Source organism: Anarrhichthys ocellatus, unplaced genomic scaffold (genome assembly GCF_004355925.1).
Source record: "Anarrhichthys ocellatus isolate YVR2014 unplaced genomic scaffold, GSC_Weel_1.0 scaffold48, whole genome shotgun sequence".
Taxonomy (NCBI): domain Eukaryota; kingdom Metazoa; phylum Chordata; class Actinopteri; order Perciformes; family Anarhichadidae; genus Anarrhichthys; species Anarrhichthys ocellatus.
In genome coordinates this window covers 2,590,850-2,609,710 of record NW_022280078.1, presented here as the reverse complement: position 1 = coordinate 2,609,710, position 18,861 = coordinate 2,590,850, and the positions used below count along the sequence as shown (strand labels likewise).

General features: G+C 42.5%; 1 protein-coding gene across 1 annotated transcript in view; it reads right to left on the bottom strand.

Moving 5' to 3' along the window:
* Positions 1-13,498, bottom strand: part of adcy1a (adenylate cyclase 1a) — a 41,075-nt gene extending 27,577 nt beyond the window's left edge. Inside the window, exons 1-4 of the mRNA XM_031869689.1 lie at positions 12,661-13,498; positions 11,028-11,177; positions 8,149-8,267; positions 4,296-4,407 (exon numbers count right to left, since the gene is read on the bottom strand). Of these exons, the coding sequence (XP_031725549.1) occupies positions 4,296-4,407; positions 8,149-8,267; positions 11,028-11,177; positions 12,661-13,275 (996 nt within the window). The 5' untranslated portion in view covers positions 13,276-13,498. The remainder of the gene's footprint in view (positions 1-4,295; positions 4,408-8,148; positions 8,268-11,027; positions 11,178-12,660) is intronic.
* Between the last annotated feature and the right edge of the window lie 5,363 nt (positions 13,499-18,861).

The window sequence follows — 18,861 nt, the reverse complement described above, 5'->3', positions numbered from 1 at the left end:
GTGTGTGTGTGTGTGTGTGTGTGTGTGTGTGTGTGTGTGTGTGTGTGCGTGTGTGCGTGTGTTTGCATGTGTGTGTGTGTGAACAGAAATGAGAGAGAAATTATCATGCCATGTCTCAGGAGAAAGGTATCTGTGTGCGTTTTTGGAGACATATTTGGGATTTTGAACCAGCTAATAGGTGACATTTTGCCTAATTCGGGAAAAAATCGGTGTCATCAATTTGGCTTGATTCATTAAGCCAGGTATATGCCAGGTATGGTTGAGTTATGGTGAGGCTCCTGGGAATAAATGTGTTGTGTAGCATACAGCAGTCAGACGGGCTCAGTAGCTGTGACAGAGCCAGTTTAAAAGTGAATTTCTCCCTCGCTAACATGACAGGGTATAAATCTCAATTAGGATGTAGCTGCAGCTACACGCACACACACACACACACACACACACATGCACACAATATATCCTCATCACAGGAGTTACATATAATGGCTTTCTGAGAGCTGGCGCACTGATAGCAAGCCACATATCACTTTGTATCTTGCTCCCCCCCCCTTCTGTCTCTCTCACCCCACGTTAAGCCATGACTGATTGCTGAGATGCAGAATGAACTCAAGAGGGATAATCCTGCTGATCATGTGACTTTTTTGTGTGCATATGTGTGTGTGTGTGTGTGTGTGTGTGTGTGTGTGTGTGTGTGTGTGCATGTCTGAAGAGAGAGTAGACTGTGTAAAGCGATATCTTGGCCTGGTAGAAGAGGCCAAGATATCGCATGCTGAGCCAAGAAGAGGCCAAGATATCGCATGCTGAGCGTTTGGTGCGAATGGGGTGTAACCAAAATAATTGGCCAGATTGACTTTTATATATGATCTGAAGACGCTGATCCTGGTGAGATCCGTTGATCACAACATAACAATTTCAAATCAATAAAATCCCTGTACAATGACTAAAATGTTAAAAGAAAAAAACAACCAAAATCTCAAGTGAAAATCCGAGGTTACTTTCAGAGCAAAACTTTCTCATTTCAGTTGACAGACTTTCTAAAGGGGAGGGGAAGTGTGGGCTGCACTTGATAACTGTAGATGCTAAATGCTTGAATCCTGTTGACAGGATTTTTTGATAGTAAATATTCGCTAAATAAAGTGTACCCTAAAGTTGTTGTGTTTAAATGTAACCTTGTGAATTTAATGAAACACTGTAGTGCTTAAACAGTTAAAAGATGTTTTAAGGTTGCTTAACATTAGCAATTTGTCCTTAAAATTGTAAATATAGTTTTAATAAATTGTCATAATTTATATAAATATCTAAATAAACAAATAACTCAAACTCCAAATATGTTGTAACAAAAGCAAGGGAAACTTCAGCCGTGTCAGTACTGTTTTGGCAATTTGGGGGGCAGAAGAACTCCACAGCTAGCTGTTAAACACACATCCATGACATACAATTGCTTTAAAAAGTTGTTGTGGCTCGCAAACAATTACTGTACCATTTTACAAATCCAGAATTCCTAAATTTGGTCATTTTTAAAGATGAATTCATCTACTTTTGGCCACAAAGGGGCAAAAACACATCAAAACAAACTGACGGATAACATCCAAAAGTATCATCCCACTGTACTTGTGTCTCTGTATCCAGCGGATGAATTAAGTCCAATATTCACTATGCTTTTAGCTCTGGTTTGGTCTCCACCAACTCCTGAGGAAATATCTCTTCAGCTGCTAAATGGTCCGTTTTCTTTATCAGCTAGTTTGTCTGTTTGCTGTTGGGCAGGTAGTCTACAGTGGCTTATCAGAGCTTGTTAACTGCTGATTCTGGAAACAAGGTTGCTGAGAGCGCCGAGACTGAACCATAAATGTGCAGTAAAATCAAAATGTGGAGCTAAAAGATGCTAAAATGCTCCATAGAGAATTAGGAGTTATTTATAATTTAGATACAGCTAAATATTGTTTCTAGAGCAGCAACAATTTGTAATTTTCACTTCCCCTGGTTCACTTCACCACAGAGGCCCATCTGCTCGCCCTACGTGTGCGTCTGTGTTTGTGTCTATTGTGTTCGTAGTTGGAGAAGCTCAGCACGACAGAGAGAGCAGAGCGGGATAATAAATTCCATCAAAAAATGTAAAAGCACTAATAAAAAGCACCCTGACGTCGGGGCTTATCAATACTACATTCTTTAATTATCCCTACCTTCCAATAATTTAAATTGTGTCCATTCTGGGCTGCTGTAGAAACATGCCGGTGCAAGATGGCGGATGACTCCCTACGTAGGTATGAATGGCTTTTCTAACGAAAACATAACGATTCTTATAGTCTCAGGTGATTATACACTGATTACAACATAGTTATGCATATTATATTCATAACTATCATCCTTCAACATATGACAACCTGTTATGATCACGGTTACACACTTGACTGTAGGTCACCCGATGATAAAAGCTGAGCCAACGCCATCTGCTGATGAAAACCATGAGATATGGTAGAAAGTATATAAAAATATTCTGCTTATTATTATTTGCTGCACCTTGTTGGTTATTTAAATGTATGTGTATGCGTTGAGGTAGTCTTAGGCCTAGTGTAGTGCCAAACTATGATGATACAACTATGTGTGTAAGTGTATATATGTGTGTGTGTGTGTGTGTGTGTGTGTGTGTGTGTGTGTGTGTGTGTGTGTGTGTGTGTGTCTCATGCAGTATTAATATTGTATATAACCTATCACCTAATCTTGTTTCCCGGAGAACAACGCTACACAGGCTTACTGACACAAAGTGCACTGTGTGTGCTACCATACACACTCTCTCTCGGTCTTTATCAAGTGCAGTAGTCCCAATAGTGCTCTCTCTCTCTCTCTCTCTCTCTCTCTCTCTCTCTCTCTCTCTCTCACACACACACACACACAGAAACACTCCACCTCCTCAGCCCTTATCTCCCCTCTGTCCAAAAATCGGTTCACTCATCTCTCCCGCTCTTCCAATTCCTTCTCCTTATTGACCTTCATCTCCTCCTCATCCTCCTCCTCCTCCTCCTCATCATCAGTCAGCCTCTCCAGGTTTACTTTCACTATAGGATCAATATATGCCTTTGCATAATAAATAAACTCCAGGACTAAATAATATATTTCATTTTCTTGGAGGCACTTTGTGTTGCAGAGAAACAACAGGCTGACCAACTGTTTGGTGTCACTTGCCGCCAGCCTGCCTCCTCACTGTGATGGCTCAGTGACAACTTCATAACAGAAGCTATGATTTCAATTGATCTACTTTCTTTGTAAGTTGCTCCCTGTTGTACACTAAACTCACTGAAACCAAGACCGAATACACTAGAAATCGCGGATATAATATATATCAGTATCAGCGTATTCATCAGCTGGTAAGTTATTTATCTGATAAGTTATTTGTTGTTGTATGCACCTTCCAACAATGGAAACAAAGGAAAAATTATAATTTAAGACATTAAGTAAGTACAAAAATAGGTTTATGTTTTTTTGTTAACATTATGACATACTGTGTTCATCAAAGGATATTAGTTCTTTAATACCCACAGTTAAAGCTGCTATTATCTGTATTTGTGATGCACTAGACAGAATGATTATGTGTAATGTGAAAGGGTTGCTGTTCTGCACTGTGTGGTAAACATAGAGGTTAAAGAGCCAGATACTTCCCTCCAAACACAGAGCTAAAAGGAGAATAAATATTGGACTTACATTCATCCGGTGGACACAAACGTGACTCTAAATAAATGTTCACGTCACTGCGTTTGCTGAATATGTAAATAAGCAATTGTTGACTAATTGTTCGCCATATACACTTTATAAGGTGATACTTTGTTCAGCTTGTAAAGCTGTTTTAAAGTTTAAGAATATTAAATTAAAGGGTACGTATTGTCATTTTCAGGTTCATGCTTGTATTTTGGGTTTCTACAAGAACTTGTTTACATGCTTTAATGTTTTGAACAAACAAACATTATTTTTCTCATACTGTCTGTCTGAATATACCTGTATTCAAACTCTGTCCGATATGTTCTGCTGTAGTGCCTGTCTCTTTAAGCCCCCCTCCCAAAAACGCCCAGTCTGCTCTGATTGGCTCGGCAGAAAAATATGGCGCCCCTTTGCAAAGGTGGTTCTCAAGTTTTTTTTGGTTGGAGATACTGCAATGGAGTGCGATTGATTCTAATGAACCTGCATGCGACATAGAAAGCGGAGCCAAATCCATCAATTGTTCCTGAGGATCATTTATTCCCTCCATCATTTTCCTTATGAAGCAAATGAACTGAGGGGTAACAGCGAGGGTAAGGGAGAGCACTTACTGTAGCCAGTTCATCAAACTTCCCAAAGAGTTCATTGAGCAGTTTGACCAGTTCCTGAGCAGTACACTGAGAAGCCAAGCTGGTGAAGCCCACAATGTCTGCAAACAGGATGCTGTCAGAAGAGAGAGAGACAAATTATAATCTGATGTGAAGAGCTCAACTTGTCCTGACAGCTGATTTCCTTGTGTTCTACAGGAAGGAAACACTCTTCAACTGTCAAAACACTAACAAAATGAATTCTACAAAGCCAGAGAGGGCATGTTGACTTCACAAACAAGTATTTTAAATACCCACAGATCACACCGCAGCAGAGACATTTGCTAATAATAATCAGATGTGAAGCAAGAGCACCATAATCCAATCCCTGATAAGTGAAAGCATCTTTTAGGCCAACCACTAAATCAATTACAGAGCTAAATGCCTGCTGCTGGCTAGCTGCTGTAATGGGGATGAAGAAGGTGTTGAAAGCTATTTAGCCCCTCATTCATTTGCTGAGAGGCCAGATGGCAACAAGGTGTTATGGATCTTATTGACTCTCAGTCCAAAGTAAATCACTGCCTCCAGTCGAGTAAAGGCATCACTGTGTAGAGCTGTGTATAGAGCTGTGTGTAGAGCTGTGTGTAGAGCTGTGTGTAGAGCTGTGTATCATGAACAAATATGTTATACTATGGCTGATATGAGACCAAAACAACACTTTTTTGATGAGTTACTCAGATATTTTCCCTAGAAAACTGTTACTTTCACTAAAATTGTCTATTTGACAACAGACAGTTTATTTCCTTTCCCCAAAACAAAACATTTGTGTAATTGACTGCTAAAAAAGATATATATGATTTTGTGGTCATGAATTTTTAACTCAATGTCCTACTCAACGTCAACTAGTTTTTTCAAAAGCTATTATCCACTATCAATCACTGAAAAAGAACATGAGAAGCGGTTGAAAGCTCTTGAAAAAGCGGACCTTCAATTCGCCAATTTTTTTGTTTTGTTTCCGTATACTGTGGAACACTGTAGTACTGTGATCCCAACTCGGCGACGCATGATGGATGTAGTGCCCAGGATTTCACGAAGAGGTGAAAAAACATGTCAAAACATCGCTCCCCCATCGTACCACTTCCATACAATCTGACTTCTTTTGCAACCGGAGGAGTCGCCCCCTGCAGTTCAGTAGAGAGAATGCAGGTTTTAAGACACGTTCACATTGGCTTAACTCGGCAGAACCTGAAGTTGCCGCCTGGGAATGCCTCAACAACAATTTGAATGAAAACCACAATATTTTGTACAGACATGTATGGCCTCCAATGGATCAATTGTAATCACTTCGGTGATCCATTAACTTTTTATCGAATGCAATCATCGGGTCAGAATATTAATAAGTCCAGTACATTAGTTTATGACCAAATACTTGCAATGGCATGCTAATGGCATTCCCATCAGCCCTTCTGTTACTATACCTCTGTTTTAGTGCCAGTTAGCAAATGTTGGCATGCTAACATACATGCTTGTGTTTTATTGTGAGAACAGTCTCGCTAAATGTTGTCCAAACCCCAGTAACCGCACATGAAGTTTGTCTCAATAATATAGTCTAATAATGGAAAAAAACCTCAGAGAATATGTAAACAAGGTGTAGCTGACCAGACATTCAATGCCAGCTTTCAGTACTTGACACTTTTTGATACTCGTTGTTAGGAAAACATTAATTTCTGAGATGTAATAACCAGCAGTAGCATAAAGAGAACCTGTCCTCTGCATTCGAGAATGAGTTGCTATGCTCTTTTTGGCAGCTCAAGATAGTTGCTCAGGAGCCTGATGTATGCAAAGCCGGGATCACGACAGCTGCTCGACAGAAGAGCTCTGTTGTGTGATTTGTCTTTGAATGGCGCTGTTCTGCAGGTCGTGCTGGTGGGTGAGGAAGAGAAGGCGAGAGGAGGGCAGGGTGGGGGAGGCGGCGGTGGAGGGGGAGAGCATTGCAGTGGCAGAGCTAAATAGGTATGGGATCAAACGTTCTCGGGGCCACATCAAAGGGGGGCCAGATCAGGGAGATGTCATGCCCCTGCTCAGCGAACTAATGGTGACATTTTTTTTTTGTGTGTTTTTTCTACCCCCACATGTTAACGGGTTCATATGTGTATGTTTGTAGCAGCTCCCTGGAGACGGGCGGGAGCTGGCTCGCTGGGTGCAGCAGCGTGACGTTTGGCCGTATGCCAGTTCAGCAGCAAGGCGGGTGAACGAGCAGTGGTGTTCCCGAGCTGTGTGGGAGCCGAGCGGACAGATAGACGGAGAGAGACGGAGAGTGGAGAGGACTGTCTCTTGACAGGAGTGCTGTTGACATGCTACCTAGCCCTCCACTCCCACACTCAGCAGCACTGACACAGCTTTCCATTTCTCTTTCCTGGCTCGTTGGAACGTAATCAGCTCAAAGTCGGGCCAGGTTCTCACGCTCTGTAATATTTTCCTCATTACAAGTGCAATAGAGGTGGCTGCTGAAAAGGCTGATGGAATTTACAGGGATAGGGCAGCAAAACTTCTTGCTTCAATTGGTTTCATTCTTCAACAAATCAACTAATTAATGTTTTGTTTGTTATATCAAATTTTTTTTTAAGATTTCTCAGTTCTCAGAACCAAAGGGAATGGCTTCAAATTGTTTTGTTTGTGCAATGAGCATTCAAAAACCCAAAGAGATTCAACTTACTGTACAGTGATATAAAACTGGGATAAATCAGCAAAACTAGAACCTGCAAAATGTATTAATAATTAGCAGTTGTTTTCATCATCAAGTGGTCGATTAGTTAATGATTAGTCAACTAATTGTTTTGTCTTATATAGTGAAAAAATGCTGATCAAGGTTTTCCAACTCCAAAAGTAATGTCTTCAAATTGCATGTTTTGTCTGATCAACAGTCCAAAACCCAAAGACATTCAACAATGACATAAAATGGAGAGACCTTGCATTTGAAGTTTGTTCTATAGTTGAGTTTACATGCTGTCAACTTCTGCCTGCTGCGACCAAAAAGCATGCCATGAAAGCGAGGAGAGTGAACCGGAACTAAGTTACAACTGAACTGCTAAACAGTGAGCCGAAACCAAAAGCTCCATTCAGACCTTGCTACCTCCACCAAGGAGGTTATATTTCCGGTTCGGTTTGTTGGTTTGTTTGTCTGATTGACAGATTACGGAAAGACGACTGGCCTGATTGTCATTAGACTTGGTGGAAGGGTGTGGCATGGGCCAATGACGAACCCAATACATTTTGGAGCGGAGCGGAATCACAGGACGAATACACGCATTATTTTACTAATGATCTGCGCTCTCCAAGTGCTCTTCTAGTTCTCTGTAGATTCATCAAGCGACCCCTGTCACGTTGTCATTTCATACATTGTTATTATAGAAATATCAATTGCAGTTTTAAATGTGTTGTTAAAGTTCGGTTAAGCCACGAAGCTGCTTCTTCTCAATATTTCTCAAACTTTTGGACAAGGTGAATTTGCTGCAAAGAGCCTGTTTCATAAGTGCATTTTGGTGAAAATGGAAAACTTGGTGGTAAAATGTCACCAGTGTGCTTTATAGTCATACAGACGTCGTATCAGTTTGTCACAAAATAAAAAATAGCCATTTGCATCTCACAGATAATTACACTGATACTAAGTGAACCTTGAGTTAAGAAAATCGCTGGTGGTAGCAACAGTGCTTTGTCCGTATCCTCTTTCTACCCTTTAGGTATTTTGATTGCATATCTGCATTAATGGCTAACTTTAATTGGTCTCCTTGGCGTCACAGCAGGTGACTTTTGGATCAAAACACTCTGGCCCCTCCGCACACCTCTGCTGCCCACAGTTGTCATGACACCTCCGTACCTGACATTGTCATGACGTTGGATGTAGATCTTATGAAAGATCCGTTCAGGGGGCTTCAGGAAGTCCTCCTTCATCTCCATGGCAACATTCCTGGGCAGAAGGCTCATTAGCAGACGTTCCTGAGGAGTGTGTGTGTGGGGGGGGGTTAAAACAGAAGAAAAGGCATCGTGACAACTTTTAACTGGGAGGACATAAATGTATATACTGTGTGTTTGTATTCATGCAGCTGTAAGCACACAAATATAAACAATCTGCTCTTTGCTCAGACGTAAACAGAATTTCAAAATGACTGAAAATTAAAATTTCTTATTTTATCAAATATTTTGATGATCCGTAACTAGATAGGGTTATTTTTCAAGCTCGCGCATCAGCATGTTTTTTTTTTTGTGTGAGTGAATCGTCTCAGTTGCAGCAGCACAGAGTACTCTTGAACGTCTCGCAGGATGTCAAACGATTGTGAATGCACAATGAATCATCAGGCGTCTCTGCTGAATAGCTGTTGAGAGGCAGGTTATAAAAGCAGCCGGGGCTCTCATGTGTCTCCCTCCAGCACTGTTTCACATTAGACATCCATTCACACAGCTGCTTCTGACCCGTGAGTAAAAAACTAAACTAGAAACAGCCATCACACTTCCCTGTTGGAGGCTGTGTGTGAAAGTGGGTTTGTCCATATGTGCTCATGTCAGGTGTAAAAGTAATGATAACCAAAGTGTGAAGGTTTGGTTGTTTTATTGAAATGATTTATCTCTGCTTTATTAATCTCTTCCATTCCTCCTCCCTAAACGTGTTCTAATTCTCATTTCTCTGATCCGCCCTCGGCTTAATTCATCATGTGCTCTGTTTGACTATACGGCTCTCCTCATAGTGGTTTATTAATGAACCACTGGCTCACTTTCTCTCATTTCAAAAATCCAGATTCCCTGTCCTCGGGATCCATTCAAGAGAATTCCAACAAAAACTCTGCATCTTGGAAATGAACGCTGAACTGAAGGAATCCAACGTGCTTGCACAAAGTGGGAAAAATATACTTAGTCAAGAGGTTGTGGAAGGTTTTTTTGTCTTTGCTCTTGACAGAAGAAGACCAAATTAACACATATAATTTAACATGTTACGTTTGTTTACACAATTTAAACCAAAGAAGAAAAGCACAAGATATCCATGATAACACAACAACCACTGTCCAAACCTAAGTCACTTCATGACAACTGAGCAAAACAAAGACTGTGAGATGTTTTTGGAAAGTTCTGAAAAAACACAGTAACTGGACCTTGAGTGAAGATATTTTTCACAAAGGAGCTATGTTTAGTTTTTCTCAGAGGAGAAGAGTGGCTAGATGGGCATGACTTTTGACCTTCCCATAATCCTTGACCAATAGTTTTAGTCCCATAAATTAAACCAATCGTTTAAGTTGTCAAATCAGGTGATGGTCCTATTAATCGTTTTTGTTATTGTCATTCTTGACTTTGGAAATAGTAAACCAATCCCAAGACAAGGTCCGCCAGACTACCTCTTTCCTGGAGCTTTCATCCATAACACACAATCTTCATCGGAGTTTTGGAGATGGATCTGTTGAAGTACAAGCTCGACAGCTGCTGAAAGCTCTGGAAATACTCCGAAGTGGACCTTGAGATGGGACTTTCTGTTGTAAAACTACTATTTCTGTGGTCAAGAATGAACTTTAATGCTTACATTTTAAGACAACATGGATGGGAAGTCTTAAAAGTACTATGGATGAAGCCTAAATGACAACAGTCTCCATGACAACCGAGGAAATGCTGACCGTGCGGTACGGCTTCAAGGTTCAGAAAATGCTAGCAAGTAAACCTTGTGTTGGGATTGTTTTGTTGCGTTCATATTGGCCAACCTGTTTTTATCAGAGATGTCAGCGTCTCTTTTTTAACAACGTCACATTTTGGAACAGCGGTTGTGCTGTTTCCTGAATGCTTCATGTGAGTAAAGAGGAAGCTAAGCGTTGCCTCTGCGCTCTGAGCTTACTATTAAACTGAGAAGTCAATTTACCACCTAGACGCCCAGCACGCAGCCTACACATGTTGACGAATCAATACAACCTATAGATCCAACTCAAAACCCGAGCAACAGCCGAGTGACAACCAGAGACCTGTTTGAGTAGTGAGATTCAAATCCGGGCCGTTTGTTGGTGGTCACATAAACAGCAGTCTGGATGCAGGCTGTTGGCTGGCTGTTGATGGATCCCAATCAGGGGGTTTGTGTGTGTTCCACACACCCAGATACACTGCGACCTTTACTGGAGTACGGGGGGGGGGGGGGGGGGGCAAGAAAGCAATCTGCTTGTGTAATTACCTGTCAGAAGGGAGCCTGTTACTGCTGCGGAAAACACAGCATATCATCAACTAATCTACAAAGCACAGCTGCTATGTGTGCGTGTGCGCTCATCAGTGTTGTGTATACCGAAGGTGAGACGTGTATAGAGGCATATTACATACATCGGATGATTCATTCTCTGTGTAACAACTGGTGTAGGTTGGTTTCGTACCGGGTGGGGAGGTGCGGGTCATAACAAAGTGTTTCTGTGTGTTAAAGTTGCCTGATTGTTCTTTTGTTAAGTCGCTGTAGGTGTGCGCACAGGGGGGTGGAACGTGTGGCGCTGGTGCATGTGCCACAGTAATTGTTCCTTCCTTAAATAGCCGCTGTCATAGTTACTGCGTGCCTGTGGGCAGGTTGTTAGAATACATTGGCATCTGAAACCTTTAAAAAAAAAAAAAAAAACACTTCTCGAGAGACTGTGAAGATCTCATGAACATATGCCCTCAAGGCGCGGTTAGATTTGTGCACACATCGTCGTCTTGCTGTCTGTTGTCTATCTATCTGTGCATGTTCGTGTGTTTGTGCAAGTTTACCTGCTTCTCATTTTCATCCTCCAGTTTCAGCCTCTCCTCGATGGAGTTGCGGGCTTGCAGGAAGACTTTCCTCTGGGTGCGCTCGGTGAGAATCCTCACAAACACCCCGGACAAGTTGACGCTGGTGAACAGCACCGCGTTGGCCACCAGCTGCACACAAACAAGAACAGACATGCCAAACAAAGCTGGCAGCATCTACATCCTGCATGTGAGCCTGAGGGAACACACATGTCCATATGTGCATCTCTGTGTGCAATCATACATCCTGGCTGGATTAGATTTCACAATCCTTGAATAATCCATAGGATGGATTAAATGGCGAACCTCCAGGTCAGCACATTGATTACAACATGAATCGCACTGCGGGTGTGACCTAAAGAAACAATAGCCATACAGTGGAAATGGCTACCAGAATAAGTACATTATTGATTAATGATCCGAAACTATTGGTCGTGCCAAACACTTCATTTTGAGGATGAACTCTGTAGCCTTTCTGTGGCATTGATTCCTAAAAGGTCAGGGGTGAAAGTTCACACTTCAATACGTCACAGCAAGATGGATGACATACCACATCATTAACTTAAATAGGACTTCACTCCGGTTCACACTAAAGCAAAACCGAAACAAGGAAACACTTCCACAGATAGCGCTCCCAACCAAAGGATCTGGATTCATGCAAAGGGGACGCAGAATAAACCTGAGGGGTCGTGAAAGGATTAACAGCGGGGGAAACCATGTTTCTGTTACACAGAAAGATGTTGCAGTTTTCAGGTTTTTAAAGCTCAAATATAGAAAAAGATGACCCTTTGGTTGAACTAGGCGCATTTGTTGATTAGTGGTAGCACACGCTGCAGAATCACTGATTTAGTGCATTTTTCTTACTTTTTTCTAATTCACATTTTCATTTTGTGGATTACTTGATTATTTTGACCAAAATGTCAAACAAAGCAATTTGAGAAGGAAGAATTGGTCTTTGGTGGTCACTATCCAATTCAACTTGTAATCTGAGGAGGGGATGCAAGAAGGGGTTATAGCCAAAACGGTTGGGAACTACGGTTTTATAGGACCAGAAATATCAAGATGTTACATAACTCAGAAACTATTTTTAACCATATTTGTAAAAATAAAACACAAAAAACAACACTAAAATTATTACTTTAACCTACAATATGGGGCACAAGGAGCAGTCAATAATAAACACTAAGTTGTGTAAGCGACTCCGCAGGATTCTGTTTCAGCACCGGCAGCTGGACAGCTCCTCGTCTGCTTCATTACTGAGGTGCGCTAAAGGGAAACTCTCTGCTTGCTTCCAATTTTACACCTACAGTATCCTGCAGCTGATATCGATCACTGAGGGTGTTTTATTTTAACCTTTTCTTCTCCAGGGGAAAGTCGGATGAGTAAGCATGTTGTTTAACTTCACCACTTCCTACATTTACTCGGAACTTATACTGTGGTCTTCACTGGAGAAGTTGCTCAAGGGTACTTGGACTGTAGTTTTTGAGTGAACGGGTGACTCAAACAGCTACCTGTTTAATAAGATGACACCTTAAGTGAAAGAACCGTATAAGGCATAAGTCAATACAGTTGAGTGACTTAAGAGCTGGACCAGGATGCATGGTGCAGCACTTACCGGTCTCCACAGCTTCTGTTTCCTTCCCGTGAACGACGTCGCTATGACAATGAAGTGAGACGTGGCCAGCATCAGCCCGAACAAAACGGCAAGCAGCGTCCGCACCGGCAGCAGCACGTAAGCCACGAGGGTGACCAGCATCAGCTGCCACACACCTTGCTCAGGGGCAGCGGCGCTCAGCGGCTCCGACGTACCGAGCGCCAGCGGGAACGGACAGCAGAGCAGCGCAAAGGTGAAGCTGAACAGCAGGGCCAGCTTCGCTATTTGCTGCAGTTGCGTCACCTGAAGGTACTTGACGTTGGTGACGATGAACAGCGAGAGGAACACCACGCAATGCACCGGGTAGGAGCCCTTGGACAGGGTGAGACGCGGACTGGACAGCAGCTCCACCAGCGAAAGCGACGACGCGGCCACGATGAGCACCGCCAGCGCTTTGAGGGTGGCGGTCTGCTCCAGCTTCAGGTTGTAGTTCTGGAAGAGAGTCTCAAGCTCCTGGCTGTTGAACTCGTCCTCGCAGGTTATGGCGCCCAGGCGTGCGCCGGCCGGGCAGTGACCCTTCCTCCGCCGGGTCTTGACTGTTTCGGAAGGCACCTCCTCCATGTTCCGGCCATTCATGAAGCGGGGACGGCGCAGGACCTCCTCAACTTTTCGGCTCCTCGCCTCCGTTCGGGAATCGAACCGGCACCCTCTCCCAGTTCATGCGTCCTGGATGTCCGAGGGTCGGGCTCGGTGTCAGAGGGGGAGAGGGTGGCAGCGGAGGGAACAGAGCAACGCGCGCCCTATCCACAGGTTGACGATTGTTGGTGTGTCGTCAGAAAAGTAGCCCGACCAATGTGCATCACGCCTCTCTCTCTTCCTCCCTCTCTCTCTCTCTCTCTCTCTCTCTGTCTGTGTCTCTCTCTCTTTCTGTCTGTCTCTCTCTGTCTCTCTCTCTCTCTCTCTCTCTCTCTCTCTCTCTCTCTCTCTCTCTCCCTCGCGGACCACCTGCGGTGCCTCACACAGGGTTACCGGTGATCCTGCGCTTCAACCGGACTCATTGGTTGGATCAAGCGCTTGTAAGATGATAATCAAAATAGCTCACCACGAGACTCGGCGAGCGCTGCTCAAACTCATTTGACAATATTTTTCCTGGTTTAATTTCACTCCTTCTCTCTCGCGCGCGCACACGCACACACACACACACACACACACACACACACACACACACACACATACACACAGTGAATATTACACTCTGAGCTGTGTCCTTGTCCCGCTTTAATTCGTTTCAGTGAAATGTCAGTGGTTGGGTGAAGACAGAAGCAAATCAGCGCTGGTGATTTCCCCTCACAGTGTCTGCAGTCAGTGCTGATGTAGTTCCCTGCTAAAAATAGCCCAGCTGCACCGGTGGATGGTCCAATATAGCAACAATTTGGTCTTTCCCGCATTTCTTCCCCTCATATATTTTATTGCAAAGTCAAGTGCTCATTTCGCGCAGAGAATTAACAGAAAAAAACCTAAGAGAGGGATCGTATATAATCGTGCAGGGAGGCTAAAAATAGCCCTCTTCCCGAATTAACAAGGAAAATGTATGAGTAATGGCGTGCATCCTAAATTGTGATGCACCATTGTTATGATTGAGGGCATGTTTTGTGCATATTGTGATATTGTGCTCGTGCATTTGTGCATATAATAGTCTGTGTGCATTTATTTGCAATATGTAGGTTTGACTTTGAGTTGAAACTTGAAAACCCACGCGGATTTAAATCCGGTCGTTGCAGAACAAATACTAATAGAAAAAGGACACATCAGTATTAATAAAAGAACTGTGGAATAAAGTATGGGAAGTGAACTAAGGATGAATAGTCTGCAAAATAGTGGAAGCTGCAGTAGAAAAAAACAAGCATCTTATATAAGAGTATAATGACATCCAAAAATGAGCTTGTATCAAAATGGAGATGAGTCATGCAAAATGGGTAGTGTTTATCATTTTCTGGTTATTGATTATGAGTTTAATTCAAAATCCAGAAGCTGTAGAACAAACACGAACAAAATAAAGAACTACTTCAACAAGAAAATATAATAAATATAAACAATCAACATAGAAAGAATAAATGTCAGCAAAATAGCATAAATTACAGTAGCAGAATTACATCATCATCATTGGAAATGCAGAGGAATAGGCTCCATGAGATTAGAATGTGTAATGAATAAGAATTACACATCAAAAGGGAGTACATTTTAGTTGTAGTGTAAACTAATTGGTAATATTTACAGCAGAGGTCTTTGGATATCACATTAGCTCACCTGACCACTCATATATAATGGGAAGTATTTACGTGCATGTACACAATGAGCACGTGAGTTATATGTAGACACCTTAACATTCCACTTAATGTCTACATGCAGACAAATGACAATGTGACACATTCATGTGCATCATTTGCTCTTTTCAATGTCATCATCACAGCTATATAATATATTAAGGCTATATGGAGGAAGATTATGCAATAGTAATAGTATGTATTTCAATATAGCACCACATAAAAGGGTTTACATATGTCCATAGTGATTCGTAATGTATGCAAAGATTACCTCCTTTAGGGGGCCCGGGGCATTGCTGGACCCCTATTAACCCCTTGTTTCTCCATTATTCCTATAATGGAGTATCACATGGCCCCAGGTTTTGTGTGTGCTGGTAATCTGATTTAATAGTAAGGAAACATGCATTAGTATCAGTGGAAATAGTCTAGTCTTAAAGGTGCTCAATTCTGAATTTAGAGCATTTGAGGAATTGCCTCTAAATGGCTCTCAACATGGCGGCGGCTAAGCCGGCAGCTAGCAGCCTACAGGGCCAACAGCAGGAACAGTGCAAACAACGGCAACAGTGCTGAGAGAGCTAACAGTGTTTACCTAGCTGGGAATTGGATAGTGGGTGTTACGCGTCCGTGATCAAGGACCTATAGAATCTGGGAAAAATAGACAATAATTCACATATTAATACAATCCTTTATCAGTGTTAAACATAATTGACTCCTTCTCACAGCTTAACATAAATAATGTTTTGGTGGCCTGACCCATGACCTTGCTTTTTGTTGTCACGCGTGTCTCAGATCGCTAAAACCTCTGAGGAAGTCATCAATGAAGAAGTCAATGTGAAGCACTTTGTGCGCCGTAAAACAAAAAGTCTCTCCATGTGCACAGTCAATTACTATGTGGTCAATATCCACTATCGCCCAGCGTGTTTGAAATCAATAGGGTGCAGAGACGAGATCAAGAAGAAAGACGTCCTGACCCCTACGTGAGGGTAGACCAATACGATTTATTCTAATGGTGAGAAGAGCTCACCCGCTCTCTTTCTAAATTCCCTGCACTGTCGTAAATTCAGTCTGAAGATTTCAAGCTCAAAGCTTGTGTAGAAATTTCTCCGTGGAGTTACATGCCATTGAATATGATTGATAAGCTGCAAAGATATATCTCTTATAGAGTGCAATTTCTATTCAATTTTTTGTATTTAGCATTTCTAAGCAATTAATACAAAAATGAATAAGTCTAGCAGGACAGAATCATCAACTGAGAAAACATAAGTCATAGTCTTGCTTTAACCGACTTCATCACTTTTGTTAATTGGAGATTGAATTCACTGACTTGCGCGTTTTTACTCAATAGGTCTACATGTGTTAACATCGTATATGCCATTGACGTTGTCTTCTCTCTTGTAAATTGTTGTCATCGAACAACATTCCTTTTTTCTATATGGTGCTCTATAAATAAACCTCAAGCAGCTACAGGTTGTTTTGAAGCATGAAATCCAGCATTATTTTCCATCTTATATCCCCACTGGCTCCGTTCAAAAGTGTCTCATCCTTCCTGTTCAGCATCTTATCCATGAAGTGAAGTGATACAGCAGCCAGGCAGCGCAACACAAACAACGCTGGCTCCATTTCTCTCTCTCCTGAAGTAAGTGACAGCTGCATATTTTCGGACCATCCCTCCCTCCAGGATGCCTTGACAGTCCCCCGTTGCCATGGCAACAGAGGCAGTAAGGCTAACAGTTGTGACTGATATGCTACTGAGGTGTTTCCCAATCTGACACCCTGGCTCTCTCTCTCTCTCTCTCTCTCTCTCTCTCTCTCTCTCTCTCTCTCCTCTGTCTTCTCTCTCTGACTTTCTTTCAGGTGGTTTGAGATGATGAGTGCAGCTGATGAGTTTGCATCTGTCTGCGCCACGGTGACACAGCGCCCTGCCCTGCCGGCTCATTGTGCTCACTGACATTTCTCCAAATTGATGCTCTGACATCGAGGACGTGGGTGCTGTGCAGATGAAAGCATCAGAGGTGACGGCCGAAACCACACAAAACCTTTTCCACCAGCCATGCAAAAACACAGAAGGTGGGTGAGTGGACGAGGGGGGAGAGATGCAGTGGTAACTGTGTGTGGTACGAGGATGTGTGCGCGCATACCGTGTGTAGAGCGAGTAAATCCATAAATGTATAATAAACTTTGAAAACGTCAGACCAAGTCTAGCACCGCCTCGAACCGGGTGACCCTGAGATTGCAGCTTTGATTTTGATTTGACAGGCGCCCTGCTCTCGTAATCATAGCCAGGTGATTTGCTGCTCATGGACCCAGTGTGTGTGTGTGTGTGTGTGCGTGTGTGTGTGTGTGTGTGTGTGTGTGATGGCAGCCAGTTGGTAGGGAGACACAAAGACAGATAAATGGGACCTAAGTAGACTGGGATCTTCAGCACATTCATGAATAGGAGTCCTCTGTCGAGGCTGAGGAAGCTGCTGCAGTGTTGTTTGCATTCATGAATAAACCTGCTTGCTGTCATTCATACAAACATAATTAGCTCCATGCCTCTCTTGTGGAAGACAGGAATAGATGAACACAGAAACCAGCTCTCATGCATAAACTGATATTTATACAGCCGCTAAAAGACCTTGTGAACCGCATTGTCCGCATAATCGCTGTGCAAAGCTAAATGGATTCATTCCCAAGTCTTTACATGATGTTAACATGCATGCATAAAAATGCTACAATAGGGGGTCAAAAGGAGAAGCGAATGAAAAAAACCTTTAAATCTGTATTGGACACCTCTGCACCTCTGTGTGCACGACAGCCAGCATATTGTACGTATGCATCCATATGCGCAAGAGGAGAAATGAAAAAGATGAGGGAGACACAAAAAGAGTCTTCAGCAGTATAGGCTGTGTGTTAAAGTGTGCAAATGGGTGTGTGTTTGTGTGTGTGTGTGTGTGTGTGTGTGTGTGTGTGTGTGTGTGTGTGTGTGTGTGTGTGTGTGTGTGTGTGTCCTCTTGGGTTGCAGTGTGTGTGGGAGTGCTATTGAGAGATATTTTTAATTCTGTGTGTCAGCTCCTCTAATCTCTCCCTGCAAGAGATGTTGGAGGGAAGCTGAAAAACATTTCCAATGCAACTATCATTTAAATACACACACACACACACACACACACACTCGCACAAAACACATGCAGTTTCAGAACTCTTTGATATGGCACCAGTTGCGTCTTTGAAAGTTATAAAAAACCTGCCAGATTGTCGGTGTTTTTCATGAATTTCCCTCGGAGTGTTTGTGAGGGAATTTTACATGAACACGATTAAAATATGAATGTGATCCTGAATGGATAAAATTTCTAATGAATGATAAAATCTTCCTGTCATGTCATAAAAAAACACTTGAATCTGACACTGAAAGTAATAAAAGATTAAAAAGACTGTTCCTCGTCGCTTATGAGAACAAATAAACAATTGCTGGTCTTTAGTTTGAAAGGAAAAGGAAGCTTTTAATTCTCCCGACACCTCCGAGCCACAGTGACTAAATAATACTCCACCATACGGTAGATAATGACAGTAATATTTCCCTGTGGAGCAGCAGTCGTCAACCTAATGACTTTCTTCCAAGCCACTGCTTTTAGGAGTGTGTTAAGTCCCTGTGTACTGCAAAGTATAGGATTAAAGTCATCCTAGTGGAATATAGTGCAGGCTTTCTCTCAAGCAAAAGAGGGTAAGCGGGTTTTGCTGACGCTCCTATTCTGAGTGAAGCTTGTGAACAAATAACACGCCACACAGCAGGTTGCATCCTGAGTTCATGTGGCCACCCTCAGCATGAAAGATGCTCTATTTCTATTTGACGACCCAGGCATGACAGATTTACAGATATCTAAACTCTAGATGTACACGTAAATAGATAGAACATATGTTT